Raw genomic sequence first — 26376 nt, forward strand, 5'->3', positions numbered from 1 at the left:
GCTGAGACAAGCCAGTGAAGAGTCTGGATTTTACTGCAACAGGCAAAGGGAAGCCCTGGAGTACTTGAAGTTTGTAGGTGATGGGATTTGATTTACATGAGATCACGCTGGTAGCTGGATGGAGGGTGAGTTATACTGGGAGAACACTAGACCCAGGGAGACCACATAAGAGGCTCTCCATTGGTCTGTGGAGAAACAGTGCTGACTTCAGATTTGAGCAGTGGTGAGAATGGTCGCCATGGGGATGGACGCTGGGTAAAGCACCAGCCTGTAGAGTCACCAGAGTAAGGGCAGTCGAGAACGCCTGGAATTGAGTTTCCAGTAACTGGATGTTGATTAGGAAGAGGAACACTGGGGAGGCACAGATTTCAGAGGGAGACAAGTCAAGAGTTCTGGATTACACTTGTGACACTTGAGATGCTCATTGGGCATCGAGAGGAAATGTCAAATCTGGTGTGAGGCTGGGGCACAGACAAGGGCCTCGCCTGGGAACTGCTGGTTCAGCCTGTGGCTGCTTGACGCTGTGCAAACCTTGGTTCTGCTTGAGTACAGGGGCGGCCAGCTGGGGAAAGGGTGGCTGAAGTAATTTCTTCTCGCGACATGTTGAAGTGGTCTGGTGAGTGAGACCCCAACAAGCAGAGACTGTCCCTTCTCCCTGGGACTCTCATGTGTGTGGCAAGATTGAACACAAGGGATAAAGAATGGCTGCTCCCCCGTGGCTCTCAGAGGTAGGGCCTGTTCATGCCGGTGTTTGGATACAGAGAAGGCGGAGGGGCCCTATCTAGCCTGGCATCTGTGGGACAAACCAGCTCCTGTGAGCTGACGTAGAGAGGAAAGAGGCGCATTTCTAGCTAAACTAATTTAGCACAAGCGGGCACTCAGAGCTAGAGGTAACTAAAAGATTGGAAGCCATTAGGAATGCAAAGAAACTGGGGTCCTCTATTTGTCTTCCTTATACCAACGCATGGTCTGACTCTTACTTTATAGTAAGTCATGGTAGGACAAGTTTTTGTTCTTTTTATTCTTTTTTAAAATGATGTTTGCTATTTATTATTCATACTGTTTCACTCTCCCATATGAACTCAGGGGTTGGCCTGTCAATTCCCGCACACACACAAACACTGTTACAACTTTACCTGGAACTGTGTTGCACTGACGCACAGAATTAACATCTTTACAACATTAGAAGCTCCTGTTCGTGGACATAAATGTTTACCTTAGTCTTTTTTATCATTTCTGTACAACAGGCCTCGCCACTCTTCTCATCTGTTTGTTTTGTTTCTTTCTGGGTACCACTAGAGGTTTGTTATTTTCTGAATAAAAACTTTAAAATTAGAGTCTTTGGTGGTCTCTGGTGGGGTGGTTTTCATAAATTGTTATTACACCCCTCAATGCTGTAGCACTCTCGTATTTGCTCTGATAGTTTTTCTGCTGATTCTTTTGGATTTTTATGTGGATACACATTGTCTGTGAGTAATAGAACTTTGTTTCTTATTTTTTAAGTTCTTCTATCTATGTATTTATTCCTCTATGTTCACTGGTTTGGGGGGACCGGCAGTGATCAATGACCTAGGAAAAACAACTAGAATAACACAGTCAGTAGCTGAACTGTGGAAGGACCCTAGGAAGTATGATGGTAGTAACATTAAAACACACCCATAACAAATGACAAAATACGATACCTTGGAACCGCGGTACCTATTTACACGTGGCAAGGATAGCCACGCACCAATAGATGGGTCAGAATCACAGTGAAGGGTCTCTGGGAGGAAGTAACGAATTAGTGGAGAGCAGAGGATAAAGGAAATGAGGAAAGACACTGAAGTCACTGTTAACATGGCAAAAGGCCAGAGGAAAAAATAGTAAATCACACTCTCAAATAGACAAGGTACAGCGGCAAAAGTAAACTCTTAGGTATTTTTAGGAAACGTTTTTACTCCATTGTGTCTATGCATTTGGCACGCACTGCCAGGTAAACCTCGCTGTTGTAAAGTACAAAACACCATTTCCAACATTCACGAGGCCATTCACTTACCGTTACCAGCCGGATTCAGAATGAAGCCCAGCAACGCTACGTCGTTGGCGCAAGGGCATTTTGTCACTTTCAGGTCTGCCACATGTGGGTATAATTTAGTGACTTTATCTTTGGTTATCCTAGTCCCAAGTTTCCACTGAAGAATAGGTTCTGTGAAAATCAAGTGCAGGTGTTTAAATTGAGGCAGAACTCTGGAAAATGGAACGTTGGTGCTTTCCTTTAAGGGTTTTAGAGGAACTGTGTAAAGGGGCTGTTCCATTGTCCCAAAAATGGGGGTACTGCCTGACTCTCCTTATTCATTGGAAATAGGGCAATTCTTATTTTCCAGAATGGGAAGAATGAGGTCTCGTGGCCCTCGCCCTTACACTGCAGAGGAGCACGTGGGATGGAACAAATCTGCTTTGGCCATCTTTGGAAAAATAATTGGCCACAGATCTATGCCCAGAAACTAAATTTCTAGATCACAGGATATGCACAGTTGTAACTCAGAGCGCAACTTCTGCCCCCAGAGCCCATACGTTTACTTTTTGTTCTCTCCCCCCAGCTCCATTTCAACCGCAGCGGAGATTCAGAAAATGAGAATGGATCTGAAGAGCAGTGGCACACAGGGAAAGTTATCATTAGTGGCCAGGACACTTACAGGGACTTCTGGAAGATATAAAGAAGTTGGGGTAGAACTAACAGGAAAAAAAACCCACAACCAATCAGAGGTGGGACATCTTCAACTCAGCAGTCTACTCTTAGATATGCAGATGGTTGGAGCTGGATAAAGTCTAATGTTAATGCGTAAGAAAATGGGACGATTTCCTTTCTTCTGAAAAAATGAGAAAAGTGCCTACAAAAAGTAAGCCAGGGAAACGTGACAGAATACTGCTGTCCCCATGTAAGTCCTCTGCAGCTCCCCAAACTTTTAATAAAATCTGCTACAAAACTGAAGACTGTGATATATTTTTCACATACGGTCTTTTTTTTCACTGTGCAAAGCCAGGGAAGGAGCTAGATTTCCATTTGGGTTGACATAGTGTAGGGATGGCCAAGAAGGGAAAGAGAGACGATTTATAACCAACCTAATCCACTCCAAAAGTCAAAGAGATCTGGGGCAAGGCAGCTCACTTTCCAGGGCGTCACATGCGTGTGCAGGCAATTAACGACCAGATCCTGGAGGACGGGAGATGCGGGCTCGCAGTTGGACACGGCTGCACTGACTTGGAAACATCCCTTATGTATGATCTCCTTCAAGTCAGCTGTTGTATTTTAAAGACTTTAAGAATGAGGGAGTGATTAAAAGCCTTGACTGCTACTGAGAATTTGACCAGAGACAGAAAGGTGACCAATATGAAGGTGGCTAATGATGGTGATTAAGAACTACTTTAGTGGGTTGGGCTGGGGTGTGGAAGGGAGAGTAGGAAGTGAGGACAACATTTTCAAACATCTCTTTCAGTTAGTAGTGAATAAGTATTTCCAACTGTTCGCCTGACCTTAACCTTCATTGCCATTTTCCAGTGTTCTCTCCCCATGTCCTCAGCATGTCAGTGAGCAAGATCATCACACACTCGATTGCTGCGGTAAGAAATCTAGAATCTGTCCTCCATACTGCCGTTTCCCTCACCCCCATTCACCAGGAAGTCCTATCATCTCTACTTTCAACATGTACTCTGAAGACTCCTCCTTCTCACCCTCTCCACTGCTCATCCCACAGCCCGAGGACTCCCAGACCATCTCTTGAGTGGACCACGGCCACAGCCGCCATCAATTTCCTGTGTTCTATTCTTGCCATCCTTCCCCCAAGAGTCAGTTCTCTACGTAGCAGCCAAAGTGATCTTTTTATGAGGCATAAACCAGAACTTACCACTCTCCTGCTTAAACCATTCCAACAGCTTTTCCCTGTGACTAGAATACAATGCACACTTTTTACCACGATAGCTGCCAGCCTCTCCAAAGTCACTCTACTCGATTCTGTCTGACATTCACTGCGTTTCCACGACACAGGGCACCTTTCGGCCCCTCTAACAGGAGGCTCTCATTTCTGCATCTGGAACTTTTAAGAACTACTAATTTGTGGTCCTCCGTAAATTCTAAATAATGTACATTAAAATTGTAATGCAGTATGTAATGCTTTTGGTACATTTCAATGTGTGAGTGATTCAGATTACAGATTATTTTTAAAATTCAAATAATTTTATATTGTTATTTTAGTATTTACAAGTATTCAATTTCAGTTTACTTTGTTCATTAGATTCCACATATGAGTGTAATCAGCGAAAGAGAGAAAGACTCATAGATAAGAGAGCAGGCTGGCAGCTCTGGGTGGAGACTAGGGGGTGAATGGATGGAGCAGAAAAGAGAAAGAACTCATGGGTACAGACAACAGTGTGGTGATTGCCGGGTGGGGGATGGGGTGGGTGGAGGTGGAAGAGGGTGTAAGGGGGACAATGGTAATGGACAAAAAGTACCACAAAATAAACTATTTTAGAAAAACATGGACTAAACTAAAAAAATATTCAAAATATCAGAGTCTCAAAAAGTGCAATGATTGAATAACTGACACTATTTTTAAAAATTTCGGACACTATGAAAACAGGCGAGCACAACATTTGGTCATTTTGTTTCAGATATGCTACTTTGGGTTGGAGAAATAAAACAATACCGAATTGATGGAAGTCCCATTCCCAAACGCCACCCCTGTCACGAAACTGCTGTGTGTATTTCTCGCTCACGCTTTTTCACTTTTACTACAATGTAGATATACCCCTGAACAACATACAGCATTGCTTTATGTGTTTTCTGAATTTTATTTTATTTATTTATTTTTAAGGATTTTGTTTATTTAGTTTTAGAGAAGGGAAGGGAGGGAGAAAGGGAGGAAGAGAAACATCCATGTGTGGTTGCCTCTCACACGCCCCTCACTGGGAACCTGGCCCTCAACCCAGGCATGTGCCCTGACTGGGAATTGAACCGGTGACCCTTTCGTTTGTAGGCCGGCGCTCAATCCATTGAGCCACACCAGCCAGGGCAGTTTTCTGAATTTTAGATAAATGTTTTCCTACCCTCTTCTGAAACTTGATTTTTCACTCAATGTTTTTGAGTTCTGTTCTCAATATATGGATCTATTTACTTCATTTTAACAAAATGCACCACATTATTTGTCTTCCCCCATTGCTATACATTTATGTTATTTTCCACTTTTCTTACTACAAATAGCACCACATTACATAGATTTGTACATGTCTCTCAGTACATATGCAGACATTCTCTAGAGCAGTTCTACATATCGGAATCACCCGGGAAATTCGTTTTTGACTACAGACGTCTGGCCTCACTTAAAGAGATCAGCTTGTGATTGGTGTGTGGTGGGGTCCAGACATCATTGCTTTTCTTAAAGCTACCCCGGTGATCCTTTACATAAAAGGTAATATTTATTTTTACTCTGTAATCTACATAATGGTACCATATTAAAGTAGGAGTAAAAGAATAAAGTAAAGCCCTGGCTGGGAGACTCAGTTGGTTGGAGCATCGTCCTATACACCAAAAGGTTGCGGGTTTAATCCCCAGTCAGGGCACACACCTAGGTTGCAGGTTTGATCCTCCATTGGGGTGTGTCTGGGAGGCAACCAATGGATGTTTCTCTCTTACATCAAAGTTTCTCTCCCTCCCCCCTTACTCTCTCTCTAAAATCCATAAGTACATATCCTTAGGTGAGGAATTAAAAAAAAAGAATAAGAGTCAAAAGGAAGGTGAAAAAAGTGAGGATGAACACAAGATCCAGGACTGAATATATTTTTTTAAATGCTGTACAGTGCTACAGATGATCCAGAAATGGGGCTATAAGTCAGACAACTGGAAAGAAGAAACCTAGTCAGTCATATCACTCAATGTTCACAGCCTTAAAACAAAACAGCCAGTGTTTCATGAAAAAATAGAAATGCTCTTACTGAGACTGAACAAGAAATGTTGCTGATGGTCCTCATACAGAAGACCACCATGCAATGAACATAATCTTCCGTAACATCTTATAAAATATGCAGAAACTACTCGAGAAAGCCATTGTGCGTGATGACCTGCCGTGTGGCTACCGAGAAGACAGATTTCCGTATTTCTATAGCACACGCTGCGGACCCCACTGAACCATCACCCACGCGTATTTAATTCTTTGTGCATCTCATTCGGGCTGTGAGTGCCTCCGGGGGCACGAGCATCTCTTGTTTATCTCTAGTACTTAGCACAGAGCTGGGCATATAGTAGGTTACAAGATGTGTCGAAAGAATATCACAAATTCCATTTTACTCTCATCTGCTGCCATTTACCTCGGACAGTATCCAATAGTGTTCCTTCGGTAGTATAAATATCTAATCCATGTTGTAAATTAATTCTCACTAACCATTCTTCTGTAGCTGCAATATCTGTTTGAAAACAAAAGGCAAATAATTAACTATTCTTTACTATGTCATGTTGGTAAAATTTAAGATGGTATAAACATCAACTAACAATGATTACTTTTAATTTCCCAATCATTTTGATTACATTTATGTATATTTTCCGATGTTCTTCCTACAAACATTCCAATGACACAGGGAGGAAAAGGAGTTGTGAATCGATCTATTGGCATAGCAATGAATCCAGGTAATATTTCAGATCATAATTTTTCTCTGAGGACAGTTGTGGATTGGTAAAAAGCAAATTATGCACTTCAGGTGAAATGGTATAGTGGTTTTTGAAAATAGACTGTGATTAATTAAAATATAGAGTGTAAACCCTAGGGCCGACAATAAGAACATTTAAAAGCATAAATGATATGCCAACAGTGCAGATAAAATGGAATCACAAAAAACACGTAATATGAATGAAGACAGAAAAGGCAGAGAAAAGTGAGACAGAAGAGCTGGAACAAGTAGAGAACACCTGATGGTAGGTTTTACTACAACCATACCAACAATTAGATTACATGTAAATGGTCGAAGAACACCAATCAAGAGTCAGATTTCCAGATTAGATGTAAAAATCAAGGCTGAACCATATGCTAACTCTAAGAAACCCACTTCAAGTAAAAAATGTCGATGAGCTAAAAGTGTGAGTGGGATCTGGGGAAGCCACGGATGCGGAATGCAGCCTGGGCGTTGCTGCAGTGGTGGTGCCCACGGGCCAGGACTGGGGCTGAAGTTGAAAGCAGGGTGCACCCATGCAGAAGATGCCTGACCCACACAGCCTGACTGCTCAAGCTCTTGTGTCCGCCCAGGCCTCTCGGTGGAGCTACACCCCACCCCAGCTAGAATATGGTGCTTCCAGTGACTGCTGGAGCACCTGGTGCCCAAGCAGATCAACTGCTATTGGTGCTCTTGCTGTCAGCTGCTCTCTATCAAGCAGTTCCTGGCCTTTGTGGAAGATGATGGTGTGAGAAACATCATCTGTTCTTCTACAAAAGGAACTTCCGGCACAACTGGCTAACACAATGGGAAAAGTTGACCTTCTGATGGAGAACCTAACTGGCCTGCTCTGGGACTGGATCAAAATTGGCATATACGTAGTTTCCATGCACTTTTAAAACAGAAAAAATACGAGCCCTGCAGATCCACAGGTATGGGATAACTTTTACAAGTCTTAATTAAAATTAGAAATAATGATGTGGTTCTTATAATGGTATATGAAATGATCGAACATAAGGAAAGGATGGGGTTGATATTTTCATTGGGAGTAACATTCAATATTTTCTGGACTGGTTTTATACCAACAACATCTCTTTCCACATGCTTGTTAACCAGCACACACTTCTGTTTGGTGGTGATACTCAGCCTGCTCATCCTAAATACAAAGGAAGTATTAATCCCACCTGTGAAATGGCTAAGGTAGTGAAAGATGCATATGAAACAGCCAAGAGGCTGTGTGAACAGTGTCAGCTGGTAGACCCAGGGCTGGAAGTTGAGTTCAATGCCAAACTCCAGACAAACACATTCAGGTAGTTTATGAGCCCTCCTCACATGCTATTCAAGAACTCAGAACAACGGTAGAACTACATGAAGAGTTATAGAAAAGGGGGCTCTCTGGCTGTTAAAACCCATGTTACTTCGGGTAAAGAAGACTTATCCATCAGAGAAGTGACCAAGGGGATGGTGCCCAATCTGAAAATTGGCACCATAGTTGTTCCAGTGCTTGAAGGTTTATTTTCTTTAACTAGTTGAACATTTTATGAAGCTACGGTAATCAAGACAGTGTGGTATTGGTAAAAGATAGCCCAGAAATAGTAATTTAATAGAGACAAAATATTTGTATAACAATAGTGCTGGAATAATTGCATATTCATAATTCCCCCAAATTAACCTCAGTCCATACAGTGTATGAAAATTAACTCAAACTGAGTCATCAACCTAAATGCAAAATTGGAACCATCAGCTTGGGCTAGGCAAAGATTTTTTAGCTGTGACACCAAAAGTACAATCCATAAAATTAAAAACGGATACATTAGACTTCATCAAAATCAAAACCCCTGATATTCAAGAGGCATTCTTAAGAAATGAAAAATGCAAGCCATAGACTGGCAGAAGATATTTGTAAATCATATATCTGACAAGGACTTATATCTAGAATATATAACGAACTTGAACAAGATTTGAATAAGTAATTCACCAAGTGGCAAATAAGCACAAAAGCCAGGCTGCCACATACCACCTGATAGCAGATTCCGTGGTAAAATAACACATTACACATTATAGCCTATAACATTTTAAGATTAATGATTCGGTTTAAGTAAAATGAATTGGTACAGGAATTTCTCAGTACTCTAGTTTTTCAAGTTCTATAAAATAACTTTACTTTAAATAAAGAGTAATGTAAATGTATGTGTCGGAACAATCTATAAAAGAATTTTCAGATACAGAAATTAATTTTCAATTAAATTTGAATTTCAGATTAAGCACAAGTAATTGTTAGTATGACCCAAATACTATAGTATATGAGATATTTACATAGGATAGCAAATACTTTTGTAATATAATAAATATTTTTATTTGTTAAATTTGGGAATCCAGACCCATGACTAAAATAATCAATTTAGGTCACTCTTACCTGTGTTTTTTGTAATGTTTTCTCTGGGAATAGTAATCAGCCAGTTAGCTTGATGACTGTACTTAAGTAAAAAAGACATCAGAAAACAATGTTTTACAATGTTAATAACACTTATTTCTGCCTATTACACCCTATCTCTTAAAAACAAATGTAAGACAAAAGCATCCAATGCACAAACCCTTGACCCAGTACTTTATTCTTAGGAATTTATCCTACATTATACTCACATATGTGTGAAATGTATTCAAGAATATTCTTCATCATTATTTGTAATAGTAGTAGATTGGAAATAACTAAGATGTTCATCGGGTATGTATAAGTATAATATTACAGCCACAAAGTGGAATATCATCCAGCCAAGCTCAAGCAGACAAAGCTAAAGCAGTGCTGGCTTGATGTGTCAGGGGACAGAGCTTGGTGTTTACAGAGCATTTGGGAATCTGAGAGGGAAATCCCAGGAGCAAATGAGCTGCAAGTATGATCTAAGTGTTAAGTATAAACTCTTCCCAAATTCTTGGGCAACACAAGTGCAGAGAAGACCCATGGAAGGACATGTTAAAAAAACAAACAAGGGGGTTCGGCTGGGGTGGGGTGGAGGGATGGGGAGAAAAGGCACACAACTGTAATTGAATAACAATAAAAAATTTTTAAAAAGAAAAATTAATTTACAGTAGTCAACCTGGTGTCAGCATGCATTCACCCCAATTTCCAAAATCTACTGCCTCTACATATAATGTTCTGAATAATGAGAATGAATCTTCAATAAAGATGATAGCCTTGAAACTTTCCTTATTTATAAAATCAGACATTTTGCCTGTCACATTCCATGGGAGATGGAGAATGGGGGAGAGTGTGCTATTCACAAATTAAAATAAAATTGGTGGGGGAGGTGGTATGTATGTGGAATGAGGCTGTATATTGAAATCTCTATAGTTTCTTTTTAATTTTGTTCTGCATTTAAAACTGCTGTAAAAATAAAGTCTATTTAAAAATAAAAACAAACAAACAAACAACCCCCCCAAAAAAAACAGCAGAAAGAATTGAAAGCTAAAAGAATTGAGCAGATATATCAGCTGCTGATACCATAGATAAGACAATTTGCAGTTTGTGCCAAGGGAAATAATAGCCTTTTAAACCACCATCAACAAAAACAACAGCAAATTTTCACAGGAACATAACAGAATCCAGAGTTGCTACAGTTATTATCACCAATGACAAGACACAAAAAGAAGTAAGAGGCATAACTGGTATTCGGGGGGAAAGGTAGACTTGGAGTGAGTCCAGACAGCAGATGAAGGCCTCAAAGCAGCTATTATAAGTATGTACATAGATTTAAGGAAAATGTCCTAATGAAGGAATGGATAGGAAACCCCAGCACATAAATTTTAAAAAATACAGAAGTAAAACCAAATGGAAAATATGAGGCTGGAAAGTAAAATAACTGGAAAAAAATATTTACTGGATGAGTTCAAAAGCAGATTAGAGATAGCAAGAGAAAGAATAGGTGAACTTAGAAATATAGCAATTGAAATTATCCAATCTGAAAAAGGGGAAAATGATTAAAGAAAAATGAACAGAGGCTTAGATATCTGTGGGGCAACACCGCAAGTTCCAAAATGAGCATAATTAGAATCCAAGGCAGGAAAAGAGGCACAGAAAGTGGCAGACCGTTTTGGGAGAGAAATAGTGGCTGAAGACTTTACAAATTTGGTAAATTTACAATCCAAGCAGCCCAGAGACTCAATTAAGATAAACACAGAGACAATTTTTAAAATTTATTTATTTTTAGAGAGAGAGGAAAGGAGGGAGAAAGAGAGGGAAAAAACATCGATGTGAGAGAGAAACATTGATCAGTTGCTTCTCTTACACACCCTGAGCCAGGACAGAACCTGCAACCCAGGCATGTGCCCTATCTGGGAATTGAACTGGTGACCTTTTGCTGTGTGGCCAATGCCCAATCAATGAGCCACACTGGTCAGGGCCACAATGAAACAATCTTAGAAGTATTCAGAGAAAAATGACATATATAGGGGGAAATGATAAAATTAACAGCTGACTTCTCATTCAGAAACAATAGTGTCAGATGACATACTTAAAATTCAGAGTGACGCATTCAAAATGCTGAAAGGAAAGGAAGTAAACCAGAAATTCTATATCTGACAATATTATTATTCAAAAATGGTGACCATTAAAAACTATTACAATTCGTGAGTCCAGCAAGTTTTCAGTATACAAGATCAATATATAAGAATTGTATTTCTACACATTTGCAAAGAGCAATCTGAAAATGACATTAAGTAAGCAATTTCCTTTACAATAGCATCAAAACAAAATATTATATTATGAATACACTTAACAAAAGAAGTATACCACTTAGACTCTGAAGAATACAAAACATTGTTGTAACAAATTAAGAAAATCTAAGTAAATAGAAAAATACCCCATATTCATGTTTGGAAGGCTTAATATTAAAATAGCAATACTCCCCAATTTGATCTATTGGTTCAATACAATCTCTATCAGAATTTCAGCTGGCTTCTTTGCAAAAACTGACAAACTTACCTTAAAATTCATATAAAAACTAGCAAAATTCACACAGAGACTAGCGAAAACAATCTTGAAAAAGAACAAAGTTGTAGGACTCATCCTTCTGATTTCAAAACTCACCACAAGGCAACAGTATCGAGGCAACATGGTGCTGGCTTAAAAGAGATGTACAGAGCAATGAAGTAAGACTCCAGAAGTAAGTCCCCATATTTGTGGTCAATTGATTTTCAACAAAGTTGCCCAAACAATTCAGTAGAAAAAATAATAGTGCTGTATTTTCAACACATGGTGCTGGGCCGTTGGATATCCGCACGCAAAGGGATGGTGTGGACCCCAGCAGGCTCACGCCACACACAGAAACGAACTAAAATGGACCAATAACCTGAATGTAAAAGGTAAAACTAGGAACATTTTAGAAGAAAACATGGAGGCCTCACTGTCTACGAATACACCAAAATCACTTAATTGTACACTTGAAGTAGGTGAATTGTATGTATGTAAATTATGCCTTAATGAAGTTGTTACCTAAAAAATGAAGGTGAAATAAGATATTTTCCAGGGGGAAAAAATCCCAGAGAATTGTTGCCAGTAGACGTGCACTGTAAGAAATGATACAGGAAGTTCTTCAAGCTAGAAGGATAAGGGAACTTATATCTACAGAAAAGAATGAAGAGCAGTGGAAATAGTAAATATGTAAGTAAGTAGTAAGCTATTACATGTACTTTTTTCTGTCCTTCTCTTAATTTCTTTAAAAAACATATGACTGATTTTATTTATTTATTTTTAGAGAGAGGGGAAGGGAAGGAGAGAGAGGGAGAGACATATCAATGCGTAGTTGCCTCTCACATGCCCCCCTACTGGGGACCTGGCCCACAACCCAGGCATGTGCTCTGACTGGGAATCGAACCAGCGATTCTTTGGTTTGCAGCCTGTGCTCAGTCCACTGAGCTACACCAGCCAGGGCTAAAAAACATATGACTGTTTAAAGCAAAATGTATAACCTGCATTATACACATGGATGTAATATTACTGGACTAGCTATTTTTTAAAAACACATTCTACAAAAAAGAGTATGCTTCTTATTAATAACATATTGCAGAATAAAATAAAATGTAATTACCAGAGTTAAACTGAAGTGGAAGATGCCAGTATAGGTACTATTTATGATTTCCAAACTGGGAGCAAGTCCTCCTGATGTGAACACGCTTAGAAATTCCTCTGAAGAACGCTTAGTTTTAGAATGGAAAAAACACTGGACTTTCTTTAGGAAACAGAGCGGAAAAACAACCAGGTGATGACGATTCGATGGAGAGAAGCATATTACATCAATTTAAACGTGAGAAGGACTCTATGAAAAGTAGATGCTGCTAAAGACGGACATCTTTAGTAACTCCAGTTTCTGGGGAAAGAGTCTATTTTGAAAAACACACTTTCCGAACCCAGTAACCTATCACACTAGTGTCACAATAGGTTTTGTTATCCTTATAATAACCTTCATGTCACAGCAGCAGTCATGAAATTATGATGCTTAATAAACATAGAGTCAAAGCCATATGCTACCCCATGTAGAAATCCTTATTTCATGTCTAAATAAAAAGAAGCAACATATAAAGCAAAACTCATTTTACTGCATTTTGCTGGATAGTTCCCAGTTTTAAGAAAGTATATGAAAATGTAGTAATCACAAATGGTGATAGATACTAAGAGTTTTAACTCATTTATTTCTCCAGGTAGTTTGGATAAGTTACCTAAGTTTCAGAGTCCCTCGCTTTAAAGTGGTGAAACATACTCATTCCAAAAATATTCACTGAACCCTTTCTACAAATTAGGCGGTGATGTAATGCTGGGGAAACAGAAGTGAAAGAAACAAACAAAAATCCCTGCCCTCATGGAACTTCCATTTTAATGGGGATTGAAAGGAAGATAAACCTAAAACCCTTTTCTTTTGTCTTGTGACTCTCCACAATTTATTGCTCTTTGTTAGGATGGTATGTAAGCCTTAAATTCTAACCATCCCTTTGAGCTCCTTATCATGTATAAATACTTTTTTTTTTCTCCTGTCAATCTGTCTTTTCTCAGTTTTCTTTATAGGCCCCAAGTCAGTGAACCTAAGAGGGTGGGGTTAGTACTTCTCTACAGTTCTTATTTTAACGATTAAATGTCACAATGAACACACTTTCCAAAACACTTTGAAAAATGTCTGACACACATAAGCTGTGTATACATTTAGTTATTATTTTTACTAATACCACTTCTAGGCTACTACAACACAACTATCCAAAAAGTAGGTTGTAATTCCCTTTAAAAAGGACAAAACTGAGGATCAGAGAGGTTAAGTAACCTGCACCGGGCTCACAGACCATACGTGGAAGGACCCAGATTTGACCCCAGCTCTGCAAGCATCTCTTTCTCTAAAGCCTTTCCTTTCCCATAATATAAAAACACAAATAGGAAAGCCATTTTTTGACTCAAAGGGCATGCACTTCACGATAGTTGTAAATTAAAAAAAAGTATGTATATGTTTGGCATATCATGAGGGAACTGGAAGTAAGTCAAAGCAGAGTGTGGGCTAAATGTATTTGTCCTTGTGTGGTTTTTGTTTTTTATTATATTTATGATAGACTTTTAAACAATCTGTTCGTTTCTTATTAATTTATGTGTTTGTTAGCCTTTGCCGCATGGCGATATTAACAGTGTGTTTTATTTTATTTTGTTGTGTGTATGTTTTGCATCTGCCATTATTTGAATCAACGGAATTCGGCCATCCCTTACCCAAATGACAATTGCAATGTGGTACTTGTCATGAAAGGGAAAGATTATTTCTAAAGGTCAGTGAGATGCCTTCCTTTGTCTCCTAGGCTACATCTGTCAACCTTCCAAAGTACAAATCACATCCATAACCGAGGAAAAGCGTTACAACCAATCTTTTAAAAAGGGGAAGGATGAGGCATGTAAAAATAAAAAAGCAAAACCACCTAGGGCATTCAATGACTAAATGAAATATTTCACCTAATCCAAGTGGAATGGAACAGAAAGGATTATTATTTATATAGAATTTTACCTCCCCAGGTCTGAACACAGTAAGAGCTATTTGAAGAGAGTACATTGCTGTTGATTTTACATATTAGGAGTTAAAAGGAAAGTAAAAGATTGCAACATGCTGTTAGTGGACCTTACCAAGTCATCTGAGGACAGATACAACTTGATTATTTCTTTCTTTTGGTGAAACCCTTGGCTACCACAAGAAAAGTGTTCCTCTCTATCACCTAAATAATACAAATCTTAAGTTACTGATAGAATTTCCATTCAAATCATATTTTTTAAACTGACAAAATATTTTAAAAGAATAATTATTATAATTGTATGCTTTAAGTTCATATGCCTCTACATAAAATTCAAATCTTCGACCAGTTTTAATATTAAGGATGCAGAATCAGGACGCTAAAAAGGAAGGTTTGACCGAACACTAAAATAAAATATACCACATACGAGGCTACGGTGCAAAATTTTCAGAGATGGTCTAAAAATAGTCCTTGACTCTGAGATCCTCAACCTTGGTGAGCCTGTAAAAGGGACAGGAGTTGGAGACTGGAAAGAAAATTTGTTTTAATAGACAGCTAGGAATACGAAGGTGACTCCTCCCACACAAAGGAGGGTGGGTGGGAGGGAGAGCCCTTCTATCTGGATCTAAAGCAAATCTCTTGTACAGAGCCTAGAGTTGGATGGTGTGTGTTTTTATCCACCCTGCCAATCTCTGTCTTTTGATTGAAGAGTTTAATCCGCCTACATTGGAAGGAAATACTGATAAAATGAGACTTCTGTCATTTTGCTATTAGTTTTCTATATGTCTTATATCTTTTCTCCCGTCATTTCCTGCATTACTGTCTTCTTTTGTAGTGAGGGGATTTTTTTTGCAGTGAAATTTACAGCTATTTTCTTTGCGGTTTCCATGAGGATTACACTTCACATCCTAAAGGTAAACACTCCAATTTGAATGTATAGCAGCTGAGTTTCAGTGACGCACAAAAACTACTCCTTTCCAGTTCCATCCCTACCCCTTTCAGTTGTTGATGTCACAAAACCACTTCTTTATACATTGTGTGCCCCCCAAACATACACTAATATTTTTAAATGCATTAATCTCTTAAATTATGTAGAAAATAGGGTCCAGAGTCACAACCAAAATTAACCAAAGTTACGATAATACTACTAACTTGTAGACGAGTATACTTTTTACAAATATTCATTTCTTAAATCATGTCAAAAAGTACAGCTACACTCCATTGTTACAATAACACTAGCGTTTGTAATTGCCCAAGTATTTACCTTTATTGACACCTGTACTGCTCTGCATGGCTTCAAGTTACTGTCTAGAGTCCCGGCATTTCAGCCTGCAGGACGCCCTTGAGAATGTCTCGCCAGGCAAACGTAGTGGTAACAGACTCCCTCGGCTTGTTTATCAGAACGTGTCTTAATTTCTCCCTCCTTGTCGAAGGGAAGTTTTTCCAGATATAAAGCTCTTGGTTGACAGGTCTTCTCTTTTAGAATTTTGAATATATTGGCCAACTGCCCTCTGGCCTTCAAAGTTTCTCATGAGAAATCTGCTATTATCTTACTGAGATTCCTTTGAACTTAATGATTTGCTCTCTCTTGCTGTTTTCAAGATTCTTTATCTTTGGTTTCTGAACGTGTGATTATGTGTCTCTTCGTGGGTCTGTGTGAGTTTACTTGGAGTTTGTTGAGCTTCCTGAATGTTTATGTTGATGCCTTTCATCAAATTTGGGGAGTTTTCAGCCATTATTTCTTTACGTATTCTCTCTGCCCCTTTCTCTCTCTCTCTCCCCCCGCTTTTCTTCAGTTATTCCCAAATGTGTATGTTGGTCCATTTGACAATGTTGCACAGGCCGCTTACTCTGTTTGCTTTTCTTCCATCTTTTTTTCTTTGTCTCTTAGCCTCAATAATTTTCTTGGTCCTATCTTCAAATTCACTGACTCCTTACTCTACATGCTCAAATCTGCCTCTGAATCTTTAGTGATTTTTAAAAAATTTTAGTTATTATACTTTTTAGCTCCTGCATTTCTTTTTGGTTTCTTCTTACATTTTCTATCTCTTTATCGATATTTCTATTTCGTTCATACATTGTTTTGTTGACCTTCTTCACATGTTTCATTTGTTCTTTGAACATCTTTAAGATGGTTGTTTTAAAGTAATTGTCTAGTAGATCTGCCGTCAGATCTTTTTCAAGAAAAGTTTCAGTTGATTTCTTTTTTTCCCTTTGAATGGGGCACGCTTTCCTGTTCGTTTGTATATCTTGTGATTTTTTTGTTGTTGCCGTTGAAGACTAAACATTGGAATCTAATAACGTGGTAACTCTAGAAATCAGATTCTCCCCATTCCCCGGGACTCGATTTTTGGTTACTGTGTTTATTGTCAGCTTTTATGTTGTTGTTGTTGTTGTAGTCTGTCTCTGTGAGCAGGCTCAGCCCGAGGGTACACTTTAGGTTCTCTCGGGTCTCTTCTGAGGCTCTGTGTTTCCCTGGGCATGTGCAGTCACTTTCTCATTTGCCCCATATATGCTGTTTTTTGAATGTCCTAGTCCTAGTCCTTAATGTCTGATTCCCAGAAGGGGAAATAAGTGAAAAATGAAGGAAGGGGAAAAGACACTGGCCCTTTAAATCCCCTGAAAATCATTTCAGCCAGAGGGAGAGGTTCTGGCAACAACAGAGGTGGGGGGGGGGCAGGAGTTGGTAACAGTAATGGCTGCTTGCCTCTTTGTCTGCACCTCTGTGATCAGAAGCAGCAATCAGCAATCAGAGCACATAGCCCCAAATATTCAAAAGTTAGGGTCCTTTTTGCCCACCCTGGCTTCTACAGCTTGTGTACAACTACTGCAGAAACATGAGCACAGCTGTCTGCCATGGAGGTGAGGATGGGGTAGCTTCTACTGTGATGAGTTGATAATGACTAAAATGAACTACGACGTACTGTCCAAGCCTTCCCCTGGAAGTAACAAGTCTTCATAGATTTTTAGGGTTACAAAGGAGTTACATCGGATTCCTCCAGTGCAATTATTGTCTCGGTAGAGACACATTCCTGGTGCTTCCAACTCTGCTGTCTTTCCAGAATCCCCCATTCCTTCTCCTTATCTTGAGTCTGAGAAAAGAGGCTTTGATGGCACCACTCAACAATGTAACATATATCGCTTTAATTTGGGTATAAACTCAGACTCCTGCTTGGAAAAAGACAAGAGATGACTTGGCGGAGAGGATAGGACAAAGTTTTATGGGAAGGAGGTGGCTTTGTTGAGAGTCCTGCACTACCCAGATTTTCTGGGGCAAAAGATGCACGAATGCTTCCCATTGGCCACTTGTGAGAAGTACGTAGCACTGGGTCATCTAGGGTCCTGTCCTCAAACGTCTCTGTGAGTGGCAAGTGGGTCTTAGCAGAAAGAATGTGAAGGTACATATCAAAGATGAAAATCACAAGGTGAAAATCACAAGGTGAATCACCTCATTATAACCAAAAAACGGGGCTTGCCCAAATGTTCGTCCAAGGACAGAGGAGAACTAGCCTCAAGGAGTGGGAGGCAAAAATAAGTTTCCTTTATGATTGATTGCAAGCTATTCATTGTGCATCCTAACAGTTGCTATTCTCAAAATCCTATACAAAAATATATTAATGCAAATATCTCAAATATGGCTTAAAGTATATTATGAGGTTATAACGTTAAACAGTTTTTAAAGTCACCCCATACATTTACTTCGCCCACACCTGACAAGGCTGTCAGACCTATTTTTTAAAGCTATAATTTGATTCTAAAGTCCAAATCACTTCTCTGCTTAAAAAGTCTTTACTGACACTCTGTCGCCTAATTAATAAACTCCGTAAAGGAAGAGAAGCTAAACAGAAGGAGATTAATCCCTCTGAGTTACATGCTTTGAGCCAGACTCTGGGTTTACATGTCACCTTGTGCTCTAGGTATGAATGTCTCCCCTTTAACGAAGACGGAACCACGGCTCAGGAAGATGGAGGCATTGCTGAAAGGTCACCCAACTCACAGCAGGAAGTCAGAGTGGCACCCAGATGTCCCTGTGTCTGAGGGCCATTCTCCCTTTGCCCTGCGAGACAATGTTAAATGACCAAGCCCCTCCTCCAAACTCCCCTGCACACCACCTACACTGCAGCACTCCTGGACTGCTTGTGGGGTTCTATTTCCATTCTCTGCCTCAAATTTTAACATTATTTTATGATCTGGTTAAACATTTTTGATCCACCATCAGAAGTCTGGAGATGCGGGATGGGGGGCCAGCCGTTTGCGTTCTTCCACACCATGTCACATCACTGATGTGGGCACCTGTGAATTTGGGTATCCATGGGGGGTTCTGGAACCAAGCCCCTGCAGATACCGAGGGGCAACTGTAGTTTAATTCTGCATTTCAGAATATCTTCTCAGTGTCACTCTACTAGCATTCTAATTCAGTTTATAATTCATACTGCAAGTAACTATTCATGGAGAAAAAAGAGATTCAAATAAAGTTTTGCAAATATAAAATGCTCCTTAAATTTTAAAGGTTCTATGACTTCTAAGTAATGAAATACCATAACAAAAAGAGAAGTCTCTATGTATACAACTTAAGAATAGATTCACATTACTAGAAACTTTTGAACCAGAGTATGATAAATAATACTTCAGAAAACTGGAAGATATGGTAATGAAGAGGTACTAAAAGAAAAATATTTTAACTGTTAGCGAGGAAGGGATATAAAAGAGAACTCATGAGAAGAAAATGGAGAGCTAGAGTCTGAAACTTACCTTTATTATTATACATTATTCCTGATGAAAGATCAAACATGTTCAAAAGTAAAATTATAACATATAAAAATAGCAATTCCATCTGTTGAGAGAAATAAGAATTATCTCTATTTGATAACTTTAAACACATTTTTGAGTTCCTTTGCTATAAGCAACTACAGAGTTAACATCACTTCCCTTAAGTTAAAAATATTTCTCATTATGTGATAAGAACAGATAACCTAATAGTTGACTAAGCTCTACATTTACTCCCTAACTGGTATGAAAGATCGTTATAAACGCAATTATTGCAAGCTAAAGAGGTGTGGCGCAGGCTTCTCTTCAGTGTAGATAACTTCTGGAGAGGGCTGCTCAGGTCCATAGCTGTGTGAAGACAGAACCTGCCGTCGTGAACACTGAGGACGGCACAGCTGCACCTTCACCTGAGGTTTTGACCATGGCATTGTGGGGAAAGACAGTCCCCATGGATCCGGGGCATCCCTGCATATTCCTGCCGCATGTCGTCTTTTGAGTTGTTTGCAGTGAGAAACCCTGAGGGATGAAGTGGTCTCCCTTGGGCAAGGGCAGGCTTGTTTCCACGGTCAATCTCCCAAGCTCAGGGCTCCTCTCCTGTAGGGCACCCCCCGTGAGTGCAAGTGAGCATCTAAGATGGGCTGAATCGTGTCCCTTAAAAAATTCGTATTGAAGTCCTAAACCCCAGGACCTGAAAAGGTGGTTGTGTTTGGAGAAAGGGTCTTTATAGACCTGGTTAAGTTAAAATGAGGTCATTGGGGTGGGCCCTAATCCAGTATGACTGGTGACCTTACAAGAAGGGTAAATATGGACACACTCAGACACTGTGTGTGATGATGATGTAAAGACACAGGGAGAAGGTGGCCATCTACAAGCCACGGAGAGAGGCCTGGACAGATCCCTGCCTCCTGTCCCTCGGAAGGAATCAACCCTGCCCACACTTTCATCTCAGACTTGGTGCCTCCAGAACCGCGAGACGGTACTTCTCTGTGTTTGAAGCCCACCTACTATGTGGTATCTTGCTTCGTGACCCTAGCAAATTGATGCAGCGTCCACAATACATATCTTGGGGGCGTGGACAGCTGGAGTGAGTGTCATGTTGCTTTGAAAATAGTGCCCTTTCCAGAAAAATCTTGTATCATTGTGGTAAACAGTCAAATTCAGAGATACAGCACCATCAGAACCCATTGGTGTTCCTGACCCCCCCCAAAATGACTGAGATGTATTATGCCCCAGGGCCCCAGTGTGGCAACCTATGTTAAGTTATCCTTAAAGTTGTTTCTACTCAGTTCTCTCAAACAAATACAAAAGGATCTCTAATTTTATTTGCATGGATTTGGTTATGCCTATCTTTGACCAAAGAACGAAGAGCTTACCGTATTTTTCAGACTATATGACGCACTGGACCATAAGACGCACCTAGGTTTTAGAGGAGGAAATTAGGAAAAAAATTTTGAAGCAAAAAATGTGGTCCTGCTCCTGCCTCCTGTGACCCCACTCCATCCGCCGCCTTCCCTGCAAACCAGGTAAGCTACGTTCAGACTATAAGATGCACCCCCATTTTCCTCCCAAATTTGGGGGGAAGTGCATCTTATAGTCGGAAAAATGCGGTATTTTGAAAGTTGGTTTGTTTTTGTTTTTATGTTTTCATTAGGGAAAGGAAACCTGAGAGGATATGATTCAAGGGACAGACAACTAAGGAGCAATGTTTGGGTCCTTTATGGCTTTGCTACTAGCTTCATATCCTCTTATTGTAGCAATTCAGCCTTATGTACATTCTAATTTAGACATGGAATGTACTTTAGAGTTGATACGTGAGGCATTAAGCAACATGTTCAAAGGCTGTTACTAGCTAGTGACAAAGTTGGCTTAGAACCAAGTCCCCCAGATTCAATAGATGTAGTCAGCATACAAAGATGCTACAAAATGAAAAATTTAAAGAGTGAAGATATAATTAGATGTGAATTCTCACCAAGACCACTGAGTCTGCCCACCATGATTCTGCTCCGTACCTACATTAGTCTCATTCTCCAACACGACAGTGTTTCTCCTTCTTTCACTCATCGCCCCATGGGAAAGGAGAGGGACAGACTTTGGCCTAACATCAGTTCTGCCCATGGAGATGTTTGATCTTTGGAAAGCTACTGAACTTCCACAAGCTCATTTTCTATTTGGTAAAACAGGGGTAACACTTCACATGGTTATTGTGAGAATTGAATGAGTAACATATTTAAAACATCTAATAGCTACTTTTCATGGAATAAGCACTTAATAAACAATAGCTTGGAATCCATATGTTTATACACTGAAGCAACTTCTTCATCCCCCTCACACCCTCTACTCGACCTCGTAGCTGTTAAATTAACCCCCGTTATCATTCCCATGTAATCATCATGAGTTTTACACAATTGTCAGATATGAGTCACCTATATGGGCATTTTTTCTCCTCTGGCACCAAGTAAATGCAGGGAATACCCCCAGAGAAGGAACCTACCTCCTCCACAGCTGGTTCATTTCAAGTTACTCCACCACCATGCGGTACTTAGTGGTGTAAATTCATACCACAGCAGGGTCCTTATTTCTTACTGTAATTCACTCTTAATGGGACGCTGGACTGGCTGTGCTTTTAGTTTCGTGTTTTCCCAACCTGTCTTCCACGTAGGCTGAGAAAGAAGACCCAAAGTCGGGAGCTGAGGGTTCAGTTTACTGGTTGAGGAGTCCTCTTAACTTTGGTAACAGCCAAGAAGCTGCCACCCGGTAGAGAAGCCTGCTTAGAAAATCTAAAGGACAGGCAGTTGGAATGTCCAACTAACTGCCTCTTGCAGAGGACCAAAGGTCATTTTCTTTAAAAATCTACAAGAGGTGGGGTTTCTCAAAACCGACCATCTTTAATACAACATCCAGGGAGGAAGGTTCAGAAACTGACCGGAGATGATCCTCAAGACACTTCAATCATCACGGGATTACTGAGCACCTGAGGAAAACATACATGTGACAAGATCATGACAACTGCACACAATGAGGTTTGAGAGAGGACAGTCTGTCAGAGAGAGCATCGTAGCTGTGTCTCATAGGAAGAGTGGGACTTAAGCAGAGAAGACCTACCTGACTGCAGAGGAAACTTCCTAAGTAAACACAGTCGGCACAAAGATGCGACTGAGCTGTGTACACGTGGGCATCAGGAAGACCGAACGAAAGGCCAACCTGTTCTCCAGATTCACGTGGGAACGTCCTTCGTGGGGCTGGTTATACCCACCCAGGCTGCCTTTGCCTAGTGGGACGAGACTAACCCTTTCTAACTCAGTACTGACTAGTCATGAGTGGTCACAGAGGCTAACAAATAATTCTTTAAATGATGACAATAAAACCTGTTTCACACTCACGTTCTTCAGAAGTCCCTTCACGTGGCTGCGCAGACCCTGCCTCACACTCATGTCATGAAAGATGGCTGGTGTCTGGGTTTAATCTCTTTCTTACCCAGGAAGGGCCTGGGTAAGAAATATCTTTCTCTGACCTTTTTTGGTGACCTTGGTCTAAAGAAGAAAGTTATTCCTCAATCTGAAATAATGTGCCGAACTCAACAAAATCTCTCTCCTAATTAGGGTTCATTTCCCAGAGCCCTGGGGCTCTCTTTTGTTGCCGGTTTCCCCCTAGAGAAGGTGAGCAAGCTTATTAATAATGGAAGCCAGTTGCAGTTTCCAGTCTCAGTAGCAACACTATGACAAGCTGTTTCCCGAAACGGCATCAGAACAGAAATGCCTGCACAATGCTGAGGTACACAGGAATGGCCCACACAGGAGCTGATACAACTAGTGACTGAACATTCAGATCCCATGCACCGTTCTTAGGAAGTTACTTGAAGATGTACTCATGCAAAAGGAAAGACGTGAGATCCAGAAAGAACTGGAGTCAGTCTGGGGGACCAGGGGAGGGCGAGTCCTGGGATGACAAGTGGAGAGCAAGCAGTCCAGACTGGACAGGTGACAGAGGGCTCCCGCTGGGAAACAAACAATAAGAAAGAAACGCATGCAGTGTGAAGTAAGAGTGAGAAGACAAAAGAACTCGAAGAGGAACGTTATTCTCTCGTCAACAAGAAAAAAATGGAAGGGGGCAGGAAAAACAAAATGCTTTATAAGGAAGTAATGTTCCAAATTGTAAGAAGACAGCACTTTTAAAGGAAAGTGTGCTTTACTTCTCTGGTTTACTTTTTTATCAAAGTTATGTGTGGACGTAGTTAAAAGAGCCTCGTTGCCCAAAACAGCAGCCTTGCACGCTTCACCCCATTCTCCCTTCTCAGAGACAATCCCTTTCGATCTTTGCTCTTCTGTTCTGTTTTCCGTGTCAGGCCTTATCTGTTGCCATTCCACGAGGCAGGAGGAGGCATTGGTGCCCTTTCCCTCCACGCTCCCAAAACACACACACTCCATCTGTTCCTCCACCATTCAACTGTCTTCTGGGCTGATTTTGGTCTAATTGTCTTTCCACGCCCATTTTCCAGCCCTTTGTCGTTTTGTTTAATTTTCTAAGGGTTTTCTGAATTTTGTCTCCCCAACCCCCATATTAATTTTTACAATTTCTATAATACTTTTCTTTTGTAATAATTGTTTTATTCTCAGAACTTTTGACATATTATTGTTTCATTTATGTAATATTCTTTTTTCTGAGACTAACGATAGGGGGGTGGTGTTTTTTTAAACCCCCCTGCATATTTTGGTTTATCCAAGTCATTTTTCCTCTTTATTTTTTCTGGTCTCAGTCTTTCGATTCTGAGACTTTCCCAACATTTTCCATGATTCTTGCTTGTTTTCTGATTTAGAAGCTTATTTGAAGCTCTGGACCCGAGAGAATGGCCTATCAGCTGTGGAAAGGGATAAGAAACAGTGGCATGCTCTGGAGAAGTAGTTTCATTGAGGAATAATCTCCATGTTTTTAGGTCTTTCCCTCTTCAGCTTCTCAAGTTTCCTGGGGTCTTCCCATCTCCTTCCAAAGGGTGCAGGCCTGCCCGCCAGCGTTCTGGGGTGCCTGTGCTTAGTGTACATGTACTCATCTGCCACTGCTTTCAGTACGGTTCCCGTTTCTCAAACTTTTCCACCAGCCCAGAGATCCTCAGCTCTACCCTTTCCCAAGAGTAAACCCGCAGCCTCGGCCTGGGTGGGGGGAGGGCTGGGGAGAGGGTCTGAAAACATCTATGGGTGTTAATCAGTCCCACTTTAGCCCCGTTTCTTTGTCCACATCACAAGCGCTGCCTGGCCCCGAGCCCTTGGGGGTTCTTCAGCAGGAACCCCATCGCTTCCTATCTTCCCCCAGGGCCAGGTGAGGATTCAGCTTTGCTAGGTCTGCCAGTTCGGATGCCACTTATCCGTCTGCTCTCCAGCTTCCTAAATTTCATTCCACTTCCTCAGGTTCCTCTGTCCTTAGGGGTTTACATCACTTTAGAAAGCCCTTTTGTGTTTAGTTCGGGAGGAGTGAGAGTAAACGTGTGCGTGCAAAACCAATACATAGAAATCCTAAGCGCACCATGAATTGAAACTCATGAAACTGACGGAGGGTAGTGAAAAAAAAATCCATGTGACATCAATGCCAGGAACATTCTCCTTAAAACTGAGATGTAACTGACAGGTAACATCATATTACTTTCAGGTATACAATGTGATGACTCAATGTTTGTTTATATTGTGAAATGATCACCACGGTACGGGTAGCTAACATCCCTCTAGGGACATTCCCTTTTTGATGGCCTGGTGGTTATGACACTAAAACCATAAAAGAGAAAACACAATGTAACCCTGGCACACTATTTGGCTTGGAAACAAACAGCATTTACACAATGGCGACATAACCTAAGGGGACCTGCAGTGATCCGTGTTCTATAAAGTCCACTCCCCTGGTGGGTAGGTGGGGCCTGTGACTGCTTCTAACCAACAGGATACGGCAAAGATGATGAGATGTCACTCCTTTGTTTAGGTTACGTTTTATGACAAAGCTGATGGGATGCCACGCCTGTGATTATGTTTCACCGCGTAAGAAGACTGAGCCATTAAATAAGAAGACAGATCCTTCTGTTGGCTTTGAAGGAGCAAACAGCTGTGCTGGGGACTGCCTGTGGAGAGGGCCGCTCGGCAGGGAAACCCAGGCAGCTGTTAGGACCCGAAGGTGGCCTCCAGCTAGTAAGCGGCAAGGGCCTTCCGTTACCTAGGGACGAGGAAGTAAAGCCTGCCAACCATCTGAGCTCTGAAGTAAATTCTCCCCCGCTGAGCCTCCAGATGAAAAATCAGCCCAGCCAGCACCTCAGTTGCAGCCCTGTGGGATTCTGAACAGGAGCCAGGATCTGGGCCCCTGTCCCACAGAAACAGCACGGGAGTCACTGTGTGATGTTGCAGGCCCCGAGGCTGGTGGTATTTGTTACGCAGCCATGGATACGAGTGCAGATCACACAGAGATTTCACCAAACTGCAAGCTGAGCCTGCTACCCGCCCACTCTGGCCTCTTGTGACTCTGAATCAACAGGCGAACGAGGGGGTTACTGTGATGGCTGGGGAGACTGAGCCTGACTCCCAAGAGAAGGCATGGTTGGTATTACACAAGATGGGCAAGCAAGGGTATGTATGGCTTATGGGAGATGCCCTAGGGCATCTTTTAGTGCGCGCATGCCCTGTGACTGAAGTATGGAAAACAACCTAATAGGTCAGACCTTCAGGGATGAAGGTAAGGTACACCACCCCCAATAAAAAAAGATGCAGTCAGCTGAAGTGCTTGCTGAGGGCAGAGAAAATAAAGAATGAGTAGAAGAAAGTGGCTATAAATAATGACATGTGACCAGCAGTAGAAATGAGGACTATTTAATACTCAGGGGTATTTCCTCCATATTTTGATATGAATATTCATGTGTGTGTGTGTGTGTGTGTATCTCAA

General features: G+C 40.9%; 1 protein-coding gene and 1 pseudogene across 1 annotated transcript in view; one reads left to right on the forward strand and one right to left on the reverse strand.

The window, feature by feature from the left end:
- Positions 1-19534, reverse strand: part of CATSPERB (cation channel sperm associated auxiliary subunit beta) — a 67730-nt gene extending 48196 nt beyond the window's left edge. Inside the window, exons 1-6 of the mRNA XM_053928231.1 lie at positions 19453-19534; positions 14816-14904; positions 12759-12899; positions 9092-9152; positions 6340-6435; positions 2036-2185 (exon numbers count right to left, since the gene is read on the reverse strand). Of these exons, the coding sequence (XP_053784206.1) occupies positions 2036-2185; positions 6340-6435; positions 9092-9152; positions 12759-12899; positions 14816-14904; positions 19453-19534 (619 nt within the window). The remainder of the gene's footprint in view (positions 1-2035; positions 2186-6339; positions 6436-9091; positions 9153-12758; positions 12900-14815; positions 14905-19452) is intronic.
- On the forward strand, positions 6876-8208 carry LOC112311213 (pyruvate dehydrogenase (acetyl-transferring) kinase isozyme 3, mitochondrial pseudogene; annotated as a pseudogene).
- Positions 19535-26376: the final 6842 nt, after the last annotated feature.

The sequence above is a fragment of the Desmodus rotundus genome, chromosome 7 (genome assembly GCF_022682495.2).
Source record: "Desmodus rotundus isolate HL8 chromosome 7, HLdesRot8A.1, whole genome shotgun sequence".
Lineage (NCBI taxonomy): Eukaryota > Metazoa > Chordata > Mammalia > Chiroptera > Phyllostomidae > Desmodus > Desmodus rotundus.